The sequence below is a fragment of the Martes martes genome, assembly GCF_963455335.1.
Source record: "Martes martes genome assembly, chromosome: 7".
In the NCBI taxonomy this organism is placed as follows: domain Eukaryota; kingdom Metazoa; phylum Chordata; class Mammalia; order Carnivora; family Mustelidae; genus Martes; species Martes martes.
This window is the reverse complement of record NC_137894.1, coordinates 116,506,603-116,527,845: the sequence shown is the minus strand read 5'-3', so window position 1 is coordinate 116,527,845 and position 21,243 is coordinate 116,506,603. Positions and strand designations below refer to the sequence as shown.

The 21,243-nt window shown below is 50.5% G+C and overlaps 1 protein-coding gene across 1 annotated transcript in view; it reads right to left on the bottom strand.

The window, feature by feature from the left end:
- The window catches only part of NRDE2 (NRDE-2, necessary for RNA interference, domain containing), a 50,025-nt gene that overhangs the window by 2,484 nt on the left and 26,298 nt on the right, over nt 1-21,243 (bottom strand). Inside the window, exons 5-13 of the mRNA XM_080807385.1 lie at nt 19,495-19,945; nt 18,295-18,700; nt 17,422-17,555; nt 14,377-14,497; nt 10,405-10,580; nt 7,550-7,936; nt 5,912-6,804; nt 4,751-4,889; nt 9-80 (exon numbers count right to left, since the gene is read on the bottom strand). Of these exons, the coding sequence (XP_080663511.1) occupies nt 9-80; nt 4,751-4,889; nt 5,912-6,804; nt 7,550-7,936; nt 10,405-10,580; nt 14,377-14,497; nt 17,422-17,555; nt 18,295-18,700; nt 19,495-19,945 (2,779 nt within the window). The remainder of the gene's footprint in view (nt 1-8; nt 81-4,750; nt 4,890-5,911; nt 6,805-7,549; nt 7,937-10,404; nt 10,581-14,376; nt 14,498-17,421; nt 17,556-18,294; nt 18,701-19,494; nt 19,946-21,243) is intronic.

The window sequence follows — 21,243 nt, the reverse complement described above, 5'->3', positions numbered from 1 at the left end:
GGACTTACCTTTGCCCAAGGACAATTCTGAAGTGCTTTGTAGAACACGCCTTTGCTCCTTTCTTTGTTTCCCAAGGAAACCTGAGGCAGAGAGAATTACAAGAAGGATTAACTGAGGCAGAGAGCCTAAGGCCACAGAAACCACCCTGTCCTGATCTGCATGGGGGCTCAGCGGCGGCCAGCCAGCCCATGGAGGGGGGCAGCTGGCAGCGTCACGGTGGCTGCTGGGCAGGGGTCCAGGTGCCACGGGGCACTCTCGGGGCCACTGCTGTGCGGCGTTTCCCCTGCCCCGATGGACCCCGAGGAGACTGGGCCTTCTGACTTCTGACCAGTCTACCTCCTCCTCCACTGGGGACCACGGTGCCTTGTGTCAGAACGGTGCCTAGAGCGAGGCTGTGTGTGTGAGACGAGGCCGATGACTTTACACACACACAATGTCTGCCGTGACACTTGCCATTTTCTAAAACCTTAGAGAAATGAGACAACCAGCATCACCGAGTCAGCATCTAACTAATAAAAATAAACTCCTGGTCAGGAATTTCAGTCTGACAGCCTGCAAGTACTCAGCATGTTCTCTTTCCCGGTGTAAAATCCTTAGTCCAGCCCCTAGACACACTGCTCCAGTTTCCAGTGGGCATGGAAAGAACACACGTGTCCCCACCATCCCCTGCCCAGGCATGTCCCAGTCCCAGGAAGGGATCTGTCGCTCAGTAGCTCCTCGAAAGCACCACAGCCCCAGAGGGCCGTTTCCCTGGCCGGCGGGCACCAGCCAGGCTCATGGAGCTCAAGTCTGTTCCTGGGCTTTCTCCCCACCCACCTCCTCCAGGCTCCCATTCCTATAGGGAGAGCCTTCTAGTAGCCACTGGCTCTTCCTACCAGGTGGCTGGTGCATGGCCTCTGGCACGGGACTGACTCGAAGAACCTGGGGGACGCATCTCAAGACTGTGGCTCAGGCTCTCTGTCCGCCGGGGACGGCTGGCCTTCCTTTTCAGTTCCCTCAGGTTAACCCCCGAGAAACAGACTAACTTGGGCCACAGCCAGCCCCTGGGACAACAGGCCTTCGCCACCCCCAGAGCCAGCAGCCGAGCCCAGGGGACTCCTGCCTTCCCTCCCCTCCAGCCCTCCTGAAGCTGGACTTCTCTGAATTCACATGCAAGGAACCGGTACGAGCTGGCCTTCCTTCACACACCAGAATACTTCAATATCCTCTCATAAACTTAGGACACTGTTTCCTTGTTCTTGAAAGAAGGAAAAATTGCACGACTGTCCATTCTCAGGCACTGTATCTGTGGGGCTCACTGATAACCCCGGAACCCAGCAAATTCAGCTACACCGGTTAGCGGGACTCGAATGCAAACCGCTCCCACGATTCCATCAGTCACTGGAGAAGGCCTAGGCTCTCAGGTTCGGGAGGGTTCGATGGCAGGCGACAGCTCAGTGGTGACCCCTGGTTGTCTCCACGCAGGATCTCCTATTCTAAGACCCAGCCTTGTAGCCATCTGCTCCCTCTCACGAGCTCAGAGCCCTGAGAACACAAGCCGCCCTGGCTGTCTGCGTCCTGCCTCATGCTCTAGGTTTCCTCATCTTGACAAACCGTGACTTCTCACAGATCCCTAAGCCCGGGCTGAAACAAGAGCGATGGGCGAACCCCAGCATCAGGACAGGAATCGAACACAGAACTGAAGGGGCCGCTCTCCATGAGAGCATGACTGGTCTGCAAAGGGAAGTGGGAGCCCGGGTTGCACGCAGAGGCCATTCTGGTCAGGAAGGGGGCCTCACGCCCCCCACCCCAGGAAGGGTTCGGCCAACATGACTCTGGTGAGCAGAGGACGCAAGTCCTTGCAAAGGTCTGGCACTGTGGGCCCGCCACCTGGACCCGAGGCCAGAGAGCAACTCAGCCAGGGATGGGGGGGGGGGGGCGCTGCCCCTACACGACCAAGTGCCTGAGTGCCCCGTTCAGAGACGCGGCTGGTGCCCAGTGACCGCCTGTCTGGGCCCCTGGATCCCCTCTTACCTGGTGCCGGCCACCTCCACCCGGTGGAGGTAACATCATCGGCAAAGGGAAAAGCCTGAGGGCCTTTGGGCTTTGGTATGATTTGATTCTCTTTTCTTATCTGACTGTAGACCCACCTGAGCAGGCGGCTTTAGTGAATACAACTTTTTTTAAAGTAATTTGACCCCGAGCCTCTGAGTGGCTCAGTGGGTTAAGCCTCTGCCTTCGGCTCAGGTCATGATTCTGGGCTCCTGGGATGGAGCCCCGCATCGGGCTCCCTGCTCAGCGGGAAGCCCGCCTCTCCCTCTCCCACTCTCCCTGCTTGTGTTCCCTCTCTCGATGCGTCTCTCTCTGTCAAATAAATAAATAAAACACTTTAAAAAATAAAGTAATCTGACCCAACTGATAACCCAACCCAAACAAAAAGCCGTGTTTCCACAACACCCTGAGTGTTCCGGGGAGGAGACGACAGTCCTGTGGAAGCTTACGACCCCCACCCCACAACCAGCATGGTGAACTGAAGACGACTCTTCGCCCTCCCGGCGGCTCTTCTGAGTGCCGGCCTTTCCACACAAGCTGACCCGCCGGCTGCCAATCCCTTCCTTCTGCCATGTCCTCCGTGGCCAATGAGCAGCTCCAATCCCGTCCACCACTTTTGCAGGAGAAAAAGCAAGTGTGGAAACAGGCTCAAACGTGTGTAGATCTGCATGTGTGTGCACACGCACACAGAAGGCGTGCACACACACACACACACACACACACACACACACACACAGCACCAGCTCTCCTCTGCGGAGCCGGCTCCCTTCGGATCTCTCCCCACCTTGCATTCTGGCCCTAACTGGAGTTTTTCACAGGGTCATCAAGGGCTTGGTGTCCAACCCAGATGCCTCAGGAGCTGCGAGAGGAAGTCCTGCTCAAACTTGTCCTCGCTCCAGTGTTAACATTTCCAGAAAGACAGAAATTCCTTAAGGGCCCAATCTTTTCTCCCAAGTCAGGGAGAATTTTTCTATGATCCAACCAAATCTGGCTCTTGGAAGATTCTTCGTAAAAATACGGCAAGTCCATCTTTGCCCCACCCGTCTCTATCGACAACCACAGGGGGAGTTAGGCCGGCAAGTCTGCAAGCCCTCCCTTTTCACATTTCAAGGTCTTGCACTTGCTAGAAAGACTCACATGATATCATCACTGGAAATTTTAGGGAGCATCTCATCTGCTCCTTCGGCTGGGTGGCCCCAGCACAGGAGCGGCGGTAATGCAGCAAGAGGCCGGTTCTCCTGACCGCTCTCCGCCAAGCTGCCCTCCCCTGCCCCGATTAGCAGGCGGCGGCCACTGATGCGCTGTGACCACAGCAGCATCTGGACTTCCGAAGGTTTCCGTTTCACATACGGACGCCAAAACCTAAAACCTGAGCCTTTGGGTCTGACGAATAAATGCTGGGGGGAAAAACCACACACAAACTTCTGGGGCATTTGGTTGGCTAAGTCGGTTAAGCATATGCCTTCAGTTCAGGTCGTGATCCCAGGGTCCTGGGATCGAGCCCCGCATCGGGCTCTCTGCTCAGCTGGGAGCCTGCTTCTCCGTTTCCCTCTGCCTGCCGCTCCCCCTGCTTGTTCTCTGGCAAATAAATAAATAAAATCTTATATTTAAAAAAAACAAAAACCACACAGACTTTTGGGTTAGTTCAACTCGATAACGCTTCGGCCCGCAAGGCAGTGCGTCCTCGTCCTCAGCGTGACAGTAAGCTGCTGTCCTGACATCCCGCGTCCTCCTTGTCACTCAGGCCTCTGAAAGCTCAGGGGAGGCCCACCAAGCCGAAGTCTGAAGTCTAAGATGGGGAAGGCCCAACGCTCTCCTAAACTGTAGTTTACTTCCTCCACATCCCTTTATACCCAACTCTGTCATGTTTCTATTGGAAAAGTTCAAATACTTTGACTGCATTGAGAATTTATCCAGTGAAAATAATCAGAGACAAGGAAGGTCACTCCTGGCTTCTGAAAAGTACAGCATTCATCAGCGATCACTTGGACGGGATTTAGTAGCCTTTAGTTGAAACACTCGAGTGGCCTAGGAGACCACATTTCCAAAAACCCATGCAACTTGGCAGGTATATTCCAGGAAGTGAGGCCCATCCCAACACCAGGTCCTTAACGAAAGGCAAAGTCAACCCAGACTCCACGAAGCCCAGGAAGCACCTTCCAGCCTCCACACGCACATTAACACGATCAAACGGCATCTCTGCGTCTTCAGTCACCAACTACGGTATTTTTAAGTGAAAACAAAGCTCCTCCGTCAAAAGGAGAGAAAGACCCATTGTCAAAATTACATTCTAGGGTGAATCTCACATTTAACAACAGAACAGAATCAGAACCTGGGAATTCTTATGAACAGATGACAGAGAATGAAGGTCTCTTTCTAATGAAAGCTCTTAGGCCACTTTCAAGTTGTTGACTTGAGGAAGTCAACTCCGAGAGAGCCACACTAGGTTCTGCTGCAAACTGCCCAGCGATGATTCCCATCACTCTGCCAAAGCCCCCAGGAGCGATGCAGCCTGCGTCCCCCTCCCACGTCCAGAGCGACCTGACATGACTCCACCAGCGTCCTCGGAAGGGTTCATCGAGGCCGACAAGGCGTGGGGGAAAAGTAGGTCCCTGCCAACTTTCCTGGCTGGTGGTCACTGGACACCTGCATGTTCTCCCCTACACGGAGGAAGCAGTGGAACTCTACAAAAAAACAAAAACACTGAATATTTTCTTACCAAAAAGTTCAAATACATCCTCCACAGCAAGGGGCACAGGCGGCCATGGTCACTCTGCAACGCGCTTTCAAACAGGGCTCTGATCCGATGACGCAAGCCAGTCTCAGGAATTGTGGCGTGGACCTCTCCGCCATCCACCCTGCAAGACAAGGGCTCACATGACTCCAAGACCAGTTTTCATGACCCCCACCGCTGGCGCCGGCGGAAGAGGCGCGTAAGTGACCGCCAATGTCCGCTCCGGCAGGATCGGTGTGTCAGGTACAGTGCCAACCCCTGGGGGCACAGGCTGCAGACATGATGGGGCCCCTCCAAGGCCAGAGGAAGGCAGTGCCCAGGCTTCTGTGTTCTCTATGCCAGAGTCCACCTAGAACTCACATATGATCTCCCTGCATCTCTGCTCTCTAGAGCCAAGCCCACCCTTTACTCAGCAGAATGCGAATGCTACCTGATGGGAGGAAAGTCCTTTCGACTTGGGGGATGTAGAGTGAATAAAATCCCAATGGAAGAAATAAAAAACAAAGCAACACGCTCTTCAGAGGCAACAATGAGTCATCGGCTGATAAGAGGTCAGAGCAAAGCCACCGTGATAGTCACTTAACCTTCAGACACACACTCACCGGATCAAGAGAGGACAGGTAGAACGCGATGCCGTCATCACCAGTGATAACAACAGAGACCAGTAACTCTCTCACACTCCCTCTTGCTCAGCCCCTCCCTGCCTGGCCCCTCTGAGCAGTCCTCAGAGGACGCTACCGTTCACTTTACCGAAAGGGAACCTATTCGAGGGGACGGGACTTGCCCAAGGCCACACAGCTGGGACGTGGGAGGGCTGGGATCTGAATCCACAGTCCAACTCCGGAGCCCTTGCTCTTGCCCATCATCCCCACCACTGCTCAGACAGCAGAATGCCTGACCGGCACCCCCACACGCCATCAGCAACGTTCAGGAGCCCAAAACGCATGGCCCGGGCAGACAGTGACGAGAGCCCCTAACAAAACCACTGCAGTCCTCTTCCAATAAGTCATCCTATGTCACAGCAGCAGCAGCTCTGGGCACTGGCCCGTATTTGCTTCTGGATCCCAGAGGCCTCGCAGGGCAGCAGGGTCACAGCAAACACACCACAAAGGCTTGTGGATACACGGGCAAGACATCCGAACCTACCTGTGAACGGTTTCCACCAGCCTCTTCCTCATTTTCTCAGCTTCAATCGCGAACAACCAAGGCTCCAAGGCTTTGGCGGACCTGGTTACAGCATCAAAGAACCTTCTGGTCTTACTGGCTGCGTGGGACTTGCTCTGAACCTGTACGTAGGCCCTCCAGAGAAGCTGGTTGTCTGGGTACAGCTGTATTGCCTCTGAGAGCGCCTGGCGCAGGGGAGCCAGGGGGTAAACGTGGACCCTGGTGTGGAACCGGAGCAGGCCCGTGTGCAGCAGCGTGACAGCCTCAAGAGCACCGCCCGGGCACACTGAGCCCCGAAGCCCCGCACACACCTGCTCGTAGAGCCGCACGGTGGCCTCGATGCCTACAGTCACATACTGGAAGAGCAGGAAGCACTTGGCCAGGCTGGCAAGGCGGTGAGCGGGGCCTGCGGGAGCTGGAGCGGAGCCGCAGTTCTGCCCCAGGCAGTCCTGCAGGGCGTGCTCGTAAGCCTTCCGGGCTTTCAGGACATGAACGGCCGAGACCGGCCCCGAGTAGGGCCCATAGGGCCCATTCTCCGTCAGTCTGGTCAGTACGTGCACGGCCCGGGCCGAGGCGGCCCCCCTCACATCGGCCGAGAGCTCCAGCTCCAGCTCCAGCTGCGCGTAGAGGAGGCCGAGCTCCCAGAGCTCAGACCCCCTTGGTTCCCCGCCGCCCGCCAGGCTGAGCGCCGTGTCGAACACCTTCCTAGCGTCCTCTGTGTTGCCGAGTAACCACTCCAGATGTGCATACTGCTTCCAGAGGCAGAAATCGTTGCGGTTTTCAGGCTCCTTAAGGAGATTTTTGGCGAGTTTTTTGCAGTTCTTTCCTTGTGACTTTAACCTCTTCTTGTTTTTAGTGTGCAGACACCAAATGACCTGGAAGTAAAAAGAAAAGGACTCCTGAGTGCTCTGTGATTTTCAAGCAACCCCTTTGTCCTGTCCGCTTCAGAAAGCCACACGGGCATCTACATTTCCTTCCCGCATCACAGGGTTGCCAATCACGTGGGATCCCTGAGCCGGACAACAAATCAGGATTTAACCAAGGCTACCGGCGCCCCCAAACGACCGCATCCAGACTTCCACTGGAAACCTTGGTAAACGAGGCTCATCTGGTCCAAGTATCCTTCTCCAGTGACAGGGGGCCACCAAATTTTCTCGCACACTATTTTCAGAACACGTCCCCATGTGTGCAATCCGTGTAGTTTAAGCGCCAGAGCTCTCTGGGCGCTAAGATTCAATACTAACCGGTGGCCAGCAGAGGGCAGAAGAGTCCATCCTAGAAAAATACCTAACAGATCGCTATGAAAAGCAAGGTAAGTAAGTAGCTGTTTTATCTTTTAATAAACCCGGAAACCCCCTAGCCCCCGCCTAAGCTTGGTTCTTCACAGTAACTGCTCCTATAATCCCAGACATCTGGCAGAAGAGCGAACACAACAAACAGCTCCAGTCACTGGCGAGCAGCATACACAGGGCGCCTCCCATGCCCCTCAGCAGGGGCAGCCACATACTGGAGCCTGGGGGTCCCAGAACAAGGAGGGGCCAAAGCCCAGTGCTGAGGAACACCAAGAGCCCCGCGATCATTTCTGAAGCCCCCGCACGGGGTGGGGGAGGCCGGAGTTACCTTCGCCATCTCGTACCGTAGCCAGGAGAAGCAGAGCTGGGACCTCTCCTGGCCTGAAAACAGAGGCATCACAAGGTGAAAGACGTTACGGATGAACTCCTCGCCCTCTCGACTGTGACCGCGGGTCCAGCTACGGCAGCCCAGGGGGTCTGAGCGGCCAACACAGCTGATGCCATTGAAGGACAGGTTGAGGAAAGTCAATGGCTTTTCATCATGAAGCCCATTGTCAAAGATGCTGTTCTCATCCATGGCCAAGTAGATGCAGGAGGCTGGGGTGCTGAAGCCACAAGGCACACCCAAGAACTGCAGAAAGGCCGTGACCAGCTGGAACTGAAGATCCGGGCTGGAGAGCTGGATCAGAGACTGTGCGATGTCATCAAACAGCACCTGTAACAGAGACGCGATGAGGCAGCCCTCCCGGGGGGCACAGTTCGTTCACTGAGACAGACCAGCAACAAGGCTTCGCCACTTTCCCTGGGGTCCTTTCGTGCGGGTGTGCTAATGATTCAACATTATTCTTATTAAACTTTAAACAGATAAGAGTTAGGTTTCCTGCAAGATGCAAAAAAGCTAGAGGCCTCACCAGGCACCGGAGAGATGGACGGGAGCTGGAGGGGGGCTGGCGGCATTGTCACGCTGCCCAGGCACCCTCAGGAGGAGGGAGTACCATGAACGGACTTAAGCCAAAACCTTCCACCCAAAGGAGCCTAACGAATTCATAGAAAATCTAGGATCGTACTCACTCCTGAAAGCACACATAACCGCTTTTGTAGTTACTCTGATAAATTACAATCACCAAAACCGTTTATTAAGATAGAAAATAAGAATTTTATTATTTGGGGGCACCTGGGTAGCATAGTGGGTTGAGAATCAGACCCTTGGTTTAGGCTCAGGTCCTGATCTCAGGGTTGTGAGATCGAGCCCTGCATCAAGCTCTACGCTCAGCACAAAGTCTGCTTGAGATCCTCTCTCCCTCTCCCCCTCTACACTTGCCCCCTTCTCTAAAAATAATAAATCTTAAAAAAAAAAAAAGAATTCTATTATTTAGTGGAGTCTTCATACCAAATTGCTTTCAGAAATGAAAACTATGATCATGGGGCATCTGGGTGGCTTAGTGGGTTAAGCCTCTGCCTTCGGCTCAGGTTATGGTCTCAGGGTCTTGGGATCGAGCCCTGCATCGGGCTCTCCGCTCAGCGGGGAGCCTGCTTCCTCCTCTCTCTCTGCCTGCCTCTCTGTCTACTTGTGATCTGTCTGTCAAATAAATAAATAATCTTTAAAAAAAAAAGAAAGAAAAATATGTCCAAAGATAGATAAACAGTAGCAAGGCAGGAAGAAAACTCCAGCAGCCATGGGCCGTGGTAAGCACAATTCTAAGGCCGAACGCTAACTGGACTCAACCGCGGCTGATTTCATGCTGACACTTTAAAGTGTGAGGCCGCGGAGGCCGGCCTGTCTCAGGGCGCGGCTGACCTGCTTGGTCTCCAAGGCTCCCAGCAGAGAGGAAGCCAAAGCGTGAGCACAGAAAAACTGGACTCCCTGGGGTCGGCCTCCTCAGAACTGTCAATTCATCAGAAAGCTTCTCTCCTCCAGGCTCTGATTAGAAAAAAAGCTAAGGGACAAGGAACTGCTCAGAGCAAAACTTTGTTCCAGAAACGAGCTTCCAGAAAACCACCGGCACTCTGAGCCTCAGACTAACTTCTGGCCAGGTGACCCTGAACGCTAGAAAACTGTCAACCACCGCACACCCTGCTCTTCCTGATGCGTGGCGTCAGCCAGGAAAGGGACGCCCTGTGCACACTCACCGCAGGCCACATGCCCAGCATCACAGAGCTGAGCGGCGGCTTCCATGGCATCGGCCCCTCCATCCCACCTAGAGCTCCCCAGTTCCTGGGTCCCAACCATATCCGCCACTCCTCAAACATTCCGGGCACCCGTGTTGATCGCTGTGCCTGGAGCAGAAGACCCGGCATCGAATACTCATTCGACATCCGGGAACGTCAACTGAGCAGTTGGCACAGGAAAGTCACGGTCCGCGCACCGGTGATCCCACAGGGAGGAAACGGGCAAAAATCCCCACCCTGTCAGCACGTAAATCGCAAGGAGGGTCGCAGACAACAGACCAGGCCAGAGCTCGTGAGCGCCGCGACTGCAAACACCTACTGGTCTGTGCCTAGAGCGCGTCGCATGCCAAGCAGTATGGCCGGGTCTTAGGAAACTGGGTCCGTTTCAGGCTCCAAGTAAAAGCTCTTCCTTTATTTTAATATAAAACGTCCAGAGCTGCCAGCCACCAGACAGAGCAGCATGGGCCACGTCGTTCCAGGACAGTAAATGAGACAACTTAAGTGCCTGGTGCACCACAAAAGCTCCAGGAACGGGAGCTGCTTCCCCAGAAGCACCAGCCATGTAGCGACTGTCCCAGCTCGGCCTCTATACCCAGGTCCCTTGTCCTCCCAAGTCAAACCTATCCGCCACCTCTCTGAGGATACAGGAGTGCAATGGGGAACGTGGACAGAGCTACATAACCTGGGACAGTGATACCACGTCTTGAAAACCCAGAGTCCTCAGGCTTCCGTGTGAAAGATGAGCCGGATAACTGGAAGACCATCTCCGGAGAGGCCTTCCCTCCTACTTGGGAATAGGAACTATCCGGTCAGGTTCCTCCATGCTCCCACATCACCAGTGGGCAGTGAGGTTTCCAGAAACAGGAACAAGAGGTCAGGAGCAAGCTAACCTCTCCCAAGCCAGGCTAGTGCCCCAAGCGCCTGGCAAGCTTCCTGCAGGCAAGCAAAGCCCATGGGAGTAGGGACAAGGGAAGGACCCGGCGGCTGGCCTCCCTCCCAGGGTGGGACACTTACCTGTCTCTCTGGGTCCTCACAGTCTTCCTCAGTTTGCTTCCTGGTCTTATCAGGGCGCCACGGCCGCCAGTGCCTCTGGTCTCGGGACCGTTCAGCAGCAAGCCAGATCTGCCACCTGGGCAGACTCTTATCTCGTATTTCCTGGTCCTCGTCTTCTGGTTCATCATCATCATCATCTAGATGAGAACAAAACTTTTAGCTCACCTCACCAGCAAATATAACCACCACTTACATTCCACTGGTCTGTGATGCCACCTCCTGTGGTGGGCCTCTTGAGTGCCAAGATGAGTAAGACCCAGGTCCAGCCTTCTGGAACATTCAGGGACTCGGAGGCACTGAAGGACTCTCCTATCACCAGTCAGGTCCCCAAAAAACCCTGGCAGGTTAGCCAATGGAATCAGATGATTTTTAATGTCATCACAGCAATTAAAATGGGAACACACCTATTCTAGAACAACACTACTGGAACTTTCTATGATGATGACATACTATATACTTTATGCATCTGTTATGGTAGCAACCAGCCACATGTGACTTAGTGGGCACCTGAAATGTAGCTAGCAGCAGAACTCAACTTTTTACTTTATTTCATCTTAATTTAATTAAAATGGCCACATGTGGCTAATGCCTAATGTACTGGACAATACCGCTCCAGAAAGCTACATGACACTTAGTAACAGCACTGGTTTAGATTTCCTAAAGCCATTAGGATTTTCAGCCAGTGGCCTTATGATCACAACTTGTGTTCACTTCTCAAAAAAAGTCAATTCAAGATACCCTGTACTTTCACCTTGTTTCCTAACTCTGAACATGCAAAACGGGAGAGGAGAAAAGTCTTCATTCTTCTATAAAGGTCAATATTTAAAAATGAACAGGGTATAGAAAATGGTATGGCTACCTCAGAAAACATGTGGGCAGCTTCTTATATAATTAAACATGCATTTACTACAAGACCTGGCAACTGAACTCTTGGATGCTGATCTCAGAAAAATGAAAACCTACGTACACACAAACACCTGTACGCTAACACCCACAGCAGCGTTATTCATAACGGCCAAACTCTGGAAACGCTCCCAGCGTCCCACAGTAGATCAACAGGGAAATTCGACATCTATACCATGGACCATTACTCACAGTAAATCAGCCTGAAAAACTACAGACGCGTGCAACAATTCAGACGGATCTCAGGGGTGATGCTAAGTGGAAAAAAGCCAATCGTAGTACGTTACACAGAAAACCTATGTTGGTGAGAATATGGAGAAACCGCAATCCTAGTGCACCAACGGTGGGAATGCAAAATAGCGCAGTCCTGCAAATAGTCTGGCGGCAACTTAAAGGGTTTTTTGTTTTTTTTTTTTAAGATTTTATTTAAAGGGATGCCTGAGTACTCAGTTGGTTAAGCGGCTGCCTTCAGCCCAGGTCATGATCCCAGCATCCGGGGATCAAGTCCCACATCGGGCTCCTTGCTCAGGGGGGAGCCTGCTTCTCCCTCTGCTTCTGCCTGCCACTCTGTCTGCCTGTGCTCACTCTTTCTCTCTCTGACAAATAAATAAAAATAAATAATCTTTAAAAAAAAGATTTAAAAAAAAAGATTTTATTTATTTGTCAGGGGGAGAGAGAGAGAGCACGAGCAGGGGAGAGGCAGAGGAAGAGGGAGAAGCAGGGGGACCGGCAGGCAGAGCCCGGAGCGGGAGAAGGAGGCTCCCCGCTGAGCATGGAGCCCGACTTGGGGCTCGATCTCAGGACTTCTGAGATCCTTCTGAGAGGGCTTCTCCCTCTCCACAACCCCCACCCCATCGATTGTGCATGCGCAGGCACTCTCTCTCAAGTGAATAAAATATTTTAAAAAATAAATAACAATAAAAATAAAAATAAATAATAAATAACAAAAACTCCACAGAATTTAAATGTGTGATGTGTATATTAACATTTTAAATCCAATATTCTATCTAAACGCCCTTCTGAAATCTCAAAGAAAACCAGAATTTAACCATTTATCACCATTTTCTAAAGACATACATGCAAGGTAATCTTTTAATCACACTGAAAAAATCTCACCCTAAGAGAAATTATCCTGTGAGTCACACATCCAGCTTAGATATCTGAATTTATTACATCAGAAATTCAAAAGAGTACATGATTTTGGAAAGACATATATAAATATAAAACAATACAGACCAAAAGAAAATGAGGGTGAGAGAGAAAAAATAAGAAAATAAGAAGAAAAATGAGAGTGAGAGAAGAAGAAATGCCTCAGAATCAACGATAAATACCAACTACTCCCTAAATGCCAACCTCATCAAGATGGGACAAAGAAAACTTAAAAATAAAGGAAAAACAAAGAATAGTTATCAACAAGTTTTCTGGAAACAGTGTTCCCGGGACACTGCTGTGAGAACTCTACTTCAGTCTCATAGAAATGCAGAATATGATGAACTTTAGAACATAAATTCTGTGCATTCTAGACTTGTTCATTAAAACAAAACAAAAAACAAAAAAAGCCCTAAAAACAGAGAACCACCCTGGACTGGTACTCAAAAGTCACTACTAAAAAGACTTCTCGGGGAGTCTGGGTGGCTCAGTCGGTTAAGCGTCTGACCCTTGATTTCAGCTCAGATTGTGACCTTGGGGTTGTGGAACTGAGCCTGGTGTCTGGCTCCACGCTTAGCATGGAATCTGCCGGAGAGTCTCTCCCTCTGGCCCTCCCTCCTCCCCTCCTCCCACCACCCACTCTCTTTCTTAAAGAAAAAAGACTTCTATTTTTGGGTCCTTCATGTGGTCTTGCAGACTTTTGCAGTAGCTAAAAGGGTAATATCTACTCCCACTTTGCCTTGCAACTTATTTTTCCTCATATGTGAAACCACTGGTTAGCCTGAGAGTGATTCTGGTTCTTTCTGGGAGGGAACACTCCAGGAAAGTCAAAATAGCTGAGCCAAGGGAGGACTGACCATCCCTGCTGGCACCACACAGAGAAAAATGACTCCCAACACCCAAAGGGCCAGAGATGCCACCTGGCCTGGAACCAGGGCTAATCCCAAGTTTTCATTCCTCGAAGAAACCAAGGCCCGGGAAGGTGACAATTGTGAGAAGAGGCCAGTGAGGCCTCACTTTCCCTCTCACTTTCAACAAAACCAGGGGGAGAAGCAATTCCTGAAGAGCCGGGCGTGGTGCCGACCAAGACGGCAGCCGCGCCCACGTGGCTATGGAGCGCTTGAAAGCAGCTAGTGTGAACGAAACATGCCGTAAAGTATAAAATACACTCCAGATTTCAAAGAGTTCATTAAAAAAAAAAAAAAAGCAAAATATCTCAATTTTTTTTTAACAGTCACACATTGAAATATTAAGGTTTTGACATAACGGGTCAAACAAAATATATCCTCAATGTTAATTTTACCATTTTACTTTTTTAACGTGGAACTAGAAAATGTGAAGTTACTTTGGTGGCTTGAATTATGTTTCTACTGGACAGCGCTGTCTTAGGGTGTAAATCCAGAAAGTAGTTTGGGGTCATTCAGGATGACAGTCACATAAATGCTAGTTAACAATTATTTTATAGTATTCCTAAGTAGGGAAGGGAGCTTCAAAGGACCTGATGGTCTGTACACTGCCAAGAAAACAGAAAGACTGTCCTTAGGACACACTAAATGGGGGTGGGGGTGAGGGAGATTCATAACAAGATTACTTCCTGAGGAACAACTTTTTGAAAAGAACAATGAAACTTCCTTCCTCTGGAAGGAAACTCAAACCCTCCACAGGACAGGGGCGTTGCCTGAAAGACCATAAGGATGACAGACAGTCTATATTCTCCCAATGCTTCCACTTAGCGTATTTTTGATATTTTGATGTTTCTACAACGTTCTTAAGGACTGACAGAAGAGCTTATACATATAAACAAATAATCAGGAAGACATGAAAACACATTCCAGAAGACAAAGGCAGAGGCGTGCGCATCCAAGCCGAGAGGGGCCTCACCTGGACTGATGACCACCCAGCCGCCCCGCTCCTGCTGCTGCATCCACGCTCTCCAGCCGCGGGCGCCCTTCTCCCCAGCCCGGGGCTCCCCGCTGTCCCAGAAGGGCTCAAAGAACTCCACCTGTTTGGGTTTAAAATACGGAGGTGAGCCCAGCTCGGACAAAACCGCTGAGCCGCTGAGCCAAGTGTGTTCGCATCAGCACAGGAGGGGCTCGTGGCTGAAACCTTGCTGCCCTGTTTCCAGTAGATTTAGAATATACCCCAAAACAGAAAAAAAAATGAGCTAGTATGGTAGGCGGCCTCCAAGATAGCCCCCTGTGACCCTACCCCTGAGTGTGGGCTGGGCCTTGTGACCTGTAGCAATCAGACACAGCAAAGTGACGGGCCACCACTTCTGAGAGAGAGTCTGTTACAAAAAGACTGGCCACGGTCTATGAAAAGGGCCTCCAGCTGGGTAGGAGAGGAATGGTTTCCCAGCTCTGACCCTAGGAGGCCAGTCTAACTGAGGACAGGAATACAGCCCGTTCCCCTAAAGCCACTGGACCCCTGAATACCTGAAATCATGTTGCTTCCAAAACCTTCCAAAGAGAAGGGGATTCAAAGTTTCCACAGGACAGACCGGGGGCTGTTGAGGGCGTGACTTCTCAACTCTGTGTTCCTAAAACCTGGCACAGTGCCCAATACCTAGTGGGGACTCAGTAAATACTTGTGGGCACAGTGCTGTGTGTGGCAGGCACCCAGTGAATAAAAAGATCTGCGTGTTAAAGCCAGACCCGTGATCATACCTCTGCTCTCCTGCATTTGGGCATCAGGTCTGCTGTGTGCGGTGACCAGTTCAGTGCACTAAGTAATTCCCTGCAAACCAGACTGTGAACCCAGCAATGAACAGGAAAGCAATCGTGTAATCAAGTGATGGTAAGGACTTTATTTTTTTTAGCTGTTTAAATTCTTTTTAAAAAAATATTATATTTATTTGAGAGAGAGAGAGAGCCAGCAAACACACACAAGCAGGGGAGCAGCAGGCAGGGGGAGCAGAGGGAGAGGGAGAAGCAGGCTCCCTGCTGAGCAAGGAGCCTGACATGGGCTCGATCCCAGGACCCTGAGATCATAACCTGAGCTGAAGGCAGGAACTTAAGCAAATGAACTACCTAGGCACCTCAACAATAAGGACTTTAAAAGTGAGCTAACCACTTGCTTAAGGAAAGCTTCTATAAGAAACATTTAGAAGAAGAAGAGGCTTCCAGGGGCATGCTGTGGGCCAGGAGCCGCAGGACGGTCCAGCCTGAACCTGGGGCAGTGCCACACATGCCTGCAAGAGGGCTGTGTCCAGGACAGCCCCGGAAGGGCAGGGCTGGGCAATGGGCCGGGCACGGGCCCCATACCAAGTGCCTGGCAGCCACCTCAGGAAGAGGAGCTAGAAAGACCACACTCCCTCTTCGCAGTCTTGCTCTTACAAGAGGGACAGAAGAAAGAACAGTCCAGAAAAAGAAGGGTGGTTTTTTTTAAAGTGTAAAAGTTACAACCAATTTACTTTTTCCATAAACACAGACCAGGGGGCACCTGAGTGGCTCAGTCATTAAGTGTCTGCCTTTGGCTCAGGTCATGATCCCAAGGTCCTGGGATTGAGCCCCATGCTGGGCTCCCTGCTCTGCGGGGAACCTGCTTCTCCCTCTGCCTCTGCCTGCAGATCCCCCTTCTCATGCACTCTGTCAAATGTCAAAAAAAAAAAAAAAAAAAAAAAAGGAAAGAAAGAAAAAGAAAAAAAGAAACACAGACCAGACTCTGTTTCTTTTATGCTATACTACTATGTCTTTTAACAATGTCTCTCAGTTTTAAAGATATGGAATGTCCTCAAAGATAAAGTTTTATTTCAAAGTTGTCTGGTAAATGCTTTGGAACTACAGGTGCTGTCAGTACTAAAAGCCTTAAGAGCGTGCAGCAGGCTCTGAGGACACTTGAGGGGCGTGGCTCCCTGCTTCACAGTCCCGGGCTCTGCCCTCCCCGAGAGAAACTGTTCTCATCACAGTCTGTGAATGTCAACAAAGGGCTGGGATAAGGGCCATTCTGATCCTGACCTGGCAACCACACACCCAGGGCCCCCGCAGTCTGCCAAGGTTCATTTCCATAGCATGGCATAGTCTTAAAACAGCACACCATGTCTTAAAATAATTTTGTTAACTGGCTCATTATATGACTAATCAGGTATACTAATATTAACCAATATTCTTTAACCCAATTTCATCTAGGAAAAAATAGATAAAAATAATGTTGATAAAAATAGTCTTTAAGGGCAATTCAGGAACATTCCACAAGATGGAGATCTTAGCCTCCCGAGGCCTCTGTAAGTTCACTATAAATTCAGATATCCTATCCATCTTCCACCAGACCCCCTACGCAAAGTAGGAAATGGAGATTTCTTTCAAGAAAAAGCGAGAAGGTGGCTTTCTTATATGGATAGCTTTATGATGAGATTTTTTTTATTGCTTCTACATCACAAATATGGGCACTGTTCACTTGTCATCTACATGACAACACCTCCCCAGTAAGGATCAGTGTTGACAAAGTGTCAACACACACTATCGCACTATCGTTTGCAATTCCCGCAAAGATCTTACATAATGGGAATGCTAACTAGGAAAATGACCTAAGACCCGGCTTAGAATGCACAGAAGGAGACAGTGAGACATCGTGCTCTAAGAGGCATGACCATGGTTTCTCTCCCTGACGGGGATAATTAGCACTGAAATGAGGCCCATAAGTAAGAAAAAAAGGTGGGGGGACATAGTTGAGTTTATAATGGGGGAAGTGGATCTTTCATCTCTCCAAGTTTCACTACCTTCGTTATGGAATTTTCCTTGGATCACCAGCATATTCTGAGCAACAGTTCTCAGCAGGGCTGATACAAAGGAGGACAGGATTTTAAAAACACTACCACCAGTTCCCATTATCCACACTTTCCCCTGGAAGAGAGAGAAGGAGAAAGAGAGGGGAGGGGAAGGGGAGGGAGGGAGGGAGGGGGAGAGGCCAGTCTCACAAGAACTGCACCTGTCCTTTGGTAGGAAGGTCTTTCACGCTGTCAGGTTTGAAGAAGGTGAAGTCCACCATGGCCTGGAACAGAGCGATGGCCTTCTCCGAGTGGCCAGTCTGCCGCAGGAAGTGGCAGTGCTGAAGAAAGAGAGCTGAAAGCAGGGACAGCAAGGGGGGAGTCCTGGTTAACACCTTTCAAGGGAAAGAACACAACTTCTAAAAACACGCATTTCAACACCAAGAACATCTTTTCTCCGAAATTAGTCATTGTGATCATTTCAAAGCTGTAATAATACATGTCCTTGTTAAAAGGACTCACCACAGAACTATAATCAAAGTACATTTATTCCAATTTTTATATGAAACCATTGGGGAATATAAAAATTAACAAAAACTATATATGCTGCATAAAAGTAAGGCAAGAAGTTGTTCTGGACAGTTATCAAATAGTCAAAGCTCATTATTACAAGAAAAATTCTAGGAAAAGGGATGGTGTAGATTTTCATCAGAAAGTAAAGATCTGTGCTCAACTGATCGCGAGGCCCCAGAAGGGGTGAGATGAGCAGACAGACATCTCAACAGGGAAGGCCACGGATAGCCACAACAGTTGAGACTTGACGTGTCCTTGGCTAAAAGCAGGAAAGCTGGACCTTCTAGACCACAGTTCCTCTACCAACCTGACGGGGTCTAATGCCCACTCCTCAACCCCACCAAGAAGGTAGAGAAGGGAAAATCTGTTCTAGTCCAAAGCAGTCCTAATACTTTCTGTTTAAATCCACTGTATCAATTCTGTCATTTCTAAAATAAACCAAAAACACATCTTCATTTTTGACTACAGCCAGAACCCAGTGTAAGTGCCTGACACCCATGGCTCTGGGGCTCGGCTCTTACCGAACACTGCCTCCTCAGTGCCGGGCAGCGCGGGGTGCGACAGGATGCTGCCATCCAGCACCGCGGACAGCGTGCTCAAGCACTTGCCATAGAGACCGTGGATCTTGGTGACGGTGAAGGTGCTGAACTGGCTTTGGCAAAATAAAAGGTACTTCTGCCACAGGGCCGTCTTGTTGGGGTGCACGAATATCAGCTTCTGCCACTCCCTGAGCAGCGCAGAGGGCTCCCAGAACTCAGCACACAGCTCCAGCTTGGCCAGCTGCAGCTCCACGGAGCTCTGGTTGCTCTCGATGGCCCGCTCCAGGATGGCCAGCTTCCTGTCCAGCACCAGCTTCCGAGACCTCTTCCGCTTCTCTGGCTCTCCGTCCTCAAGGGAGTACAGGCCAGGGCTTTTCATGACCTCGTCCTCGAGACAGAAACATCATTTTACAAATGGAAGTAGGGAAGCCTCAAAGTCCTGCCACGGCCACTGAGCTCCCCGCAAGCCCTGCTTTAGCGCCTCGCAAACCAATCGTCCTTTGGGCCTTCCTGGTCACCAAGGGCTAGCCACGACTTTTTCTGAGCAGAAACTCTGTTCCTGGGGCACCTCTGTCACCTGCTACGTTTGACAGTGTGTTTATCTCACCCGACTGACCTTCGCGCTCCGTCACGGGGGTGGGGGGTGGGGGTCACGTAACAAGAGCGAGCATGCAGCTTCCCAAGAGCCAACTTCACCCGTGACACAGCGGAATGTGGGGCGAGACACAACCATATACGCAGTTCAAAGACAAATAAGTAGGGCGAAGACAAAGCCACGTGCTTCAGAAAGGGAGCCCAGAGCCCCGGCCGGGTCACTGGAGAAGGAGCGCCTTCTCTCTCCCAGTTTTGCGTATCCTGCACCCCGCACCCCGGTGAACAAGGGCGCTTCTTTCCAGATCCTGTTTAAATTTCACCTTCTTTTAGCCACCCTTTCGTGCTCCCTCAAGGCAGGTCACCCCCACATGCCAGCCCCAAATTACACATGATAGCACTTGCCCTTCACACATCAGGCTTCCTCGGGGGCTTGGAGCAAGCTCAGGGCAAGGGCTACAGTGTCATAATCTCCAAATGCCCAGGGCCAGGGCACCTCCCAGGGGCTCCGGAACGGCAGGAGAGCACACGGGTTTGCCCCCAAACTAGCACAGTCATTCCAAGTAAGAGAAGCAGGACAGCGTTACTTACCTGAAAAGCAACAAAGGCCATCCACACCTGCACATCGCGAGGACTCTCGCGCACTCTCCGGTTGAACTCCTCCACCTTGGCCTTGAGCAGCGCACTCTCTCTGTCCGTCTGTGAGTCTGGCTGCTTTGATTCTTGCTCTGAAGGACCCTGTCCTTGTAACCACTGAGTGGTGGACTGATCGTAAATGCCCAGAGGGTTCAACCAGGTCGTAACAGGAGGAAGCACATCATCTGGGCCCTTCACGGGGATAAAGGAGAGCGGCTCAGATGACGGAGGTTCAGTTTTGCTGCCAATGGCAACTCCATCAATGTTCATCAATCCCACGCTCTTCTTCGTAAAATAGCGCTCAACATGCTTGTGCGAATGCTTCTTTTCTGTGGAAGCCCCCTCCCAGGATATACACTGCTTCTTAGGGTTAATGCCAAGGCAGGAGTCTCCTTTCCTCTTGTATCTTGTATTTGAGAAAGAAAGAAAGTTACTGAGGCAAGAGGTGCCACTGCCATTGAGGCTCAGCTCAGCGGACCTGAGCTCTCCTGAGGCAACTTAACTGCACGTTTTCAAATTCACCTTACCTTCCGACAGTTTCTATTCAGAGAAATATGACAATTAGCAATCAACTTTTTCTGTGTTAAACTTGTTCCTCTAAATACTTCAATTCCTGGGCGCCTGGGTGGCTCAGTGGATTAAGCCTCTGCCTTTGGCTCAGGTCATGGTCTCAGGGTCCTGGGATCGAGCCCCGCGTCGGGCTCCCTGCTCAGTGAGGAGCCTGCTTCCCTCCTGTCTCTCTGCCTGCCTCTCTGCCTACTTGTGATCTCTCTCTGTCAAATAAGTAAATAAAATCTTAAAAAAAAAAAAAAAATAAATAAATAAATAAATACTTCAATTCCTTATTAACATCACATGAATTTAAGATCAGGCCTGTCTTCCAGACTCTAGTAATTTCTAGTAGTTTCTATTTTCCTAGACTTTTATAAAGTCTGTCCCATACATTACGTCATGGATCATCACAATCATATTAACAGACAAGGTGGAAATCCTTATCCCCTCCTTCACACTATGCTTAAGGACACCAGAACCTTGGGTGACAGTGAGTCACCTGTCTCCTACACTGGTCCTTTTTCCTGAGTAGTCCTGTGTTCCCACGTAAGAAGAAAACAGGGTGGGCTAAGATTGTATTTTTAGGCCTGAAACAAAATAATTAAGATCACACTTGGCTGTCTTCGACTCTAGAAGAAGAGAGGCTGGGCTCTAAAAGGCCTGTATAGAGCATGCAGGTGCCCCCGGAATCAAACCATGACTACGGAATATGTGCACGAAGGCTGTGGGAAACCATGCACTCTTCTGTGTGTCACACAAACCAACAATCAAAGAATAGCAAATGATGTGGATGGAATTCACCAAAGACAACACGAAGGGCCAATCGGCGCATGCGTAACTGCTCAACATCATGAATCGTGAGGAAATGCAAATTAAAACCACAAGGAGCTATGCCACAAACCCGCCAGAATCACTAAAATTAAACACTGACAATAATGACCGCCAGCGAGTAATCTGCCGGGGAACCGGGTTTCTCACATGCTCTTAGTAAGAATGGAAACTGGTACAGTCACTTTGGGGAAAGGTCTGGCAGTTTCCTGAAAAAACTAAACTTAGACTTACCTTGGGACCCAGCAATTCTATTTTAGGCATTCCCCCAGGAAAAAAGGAAACTGCATTTCTACACACAGATGTGTGCACAGACACTCTCAG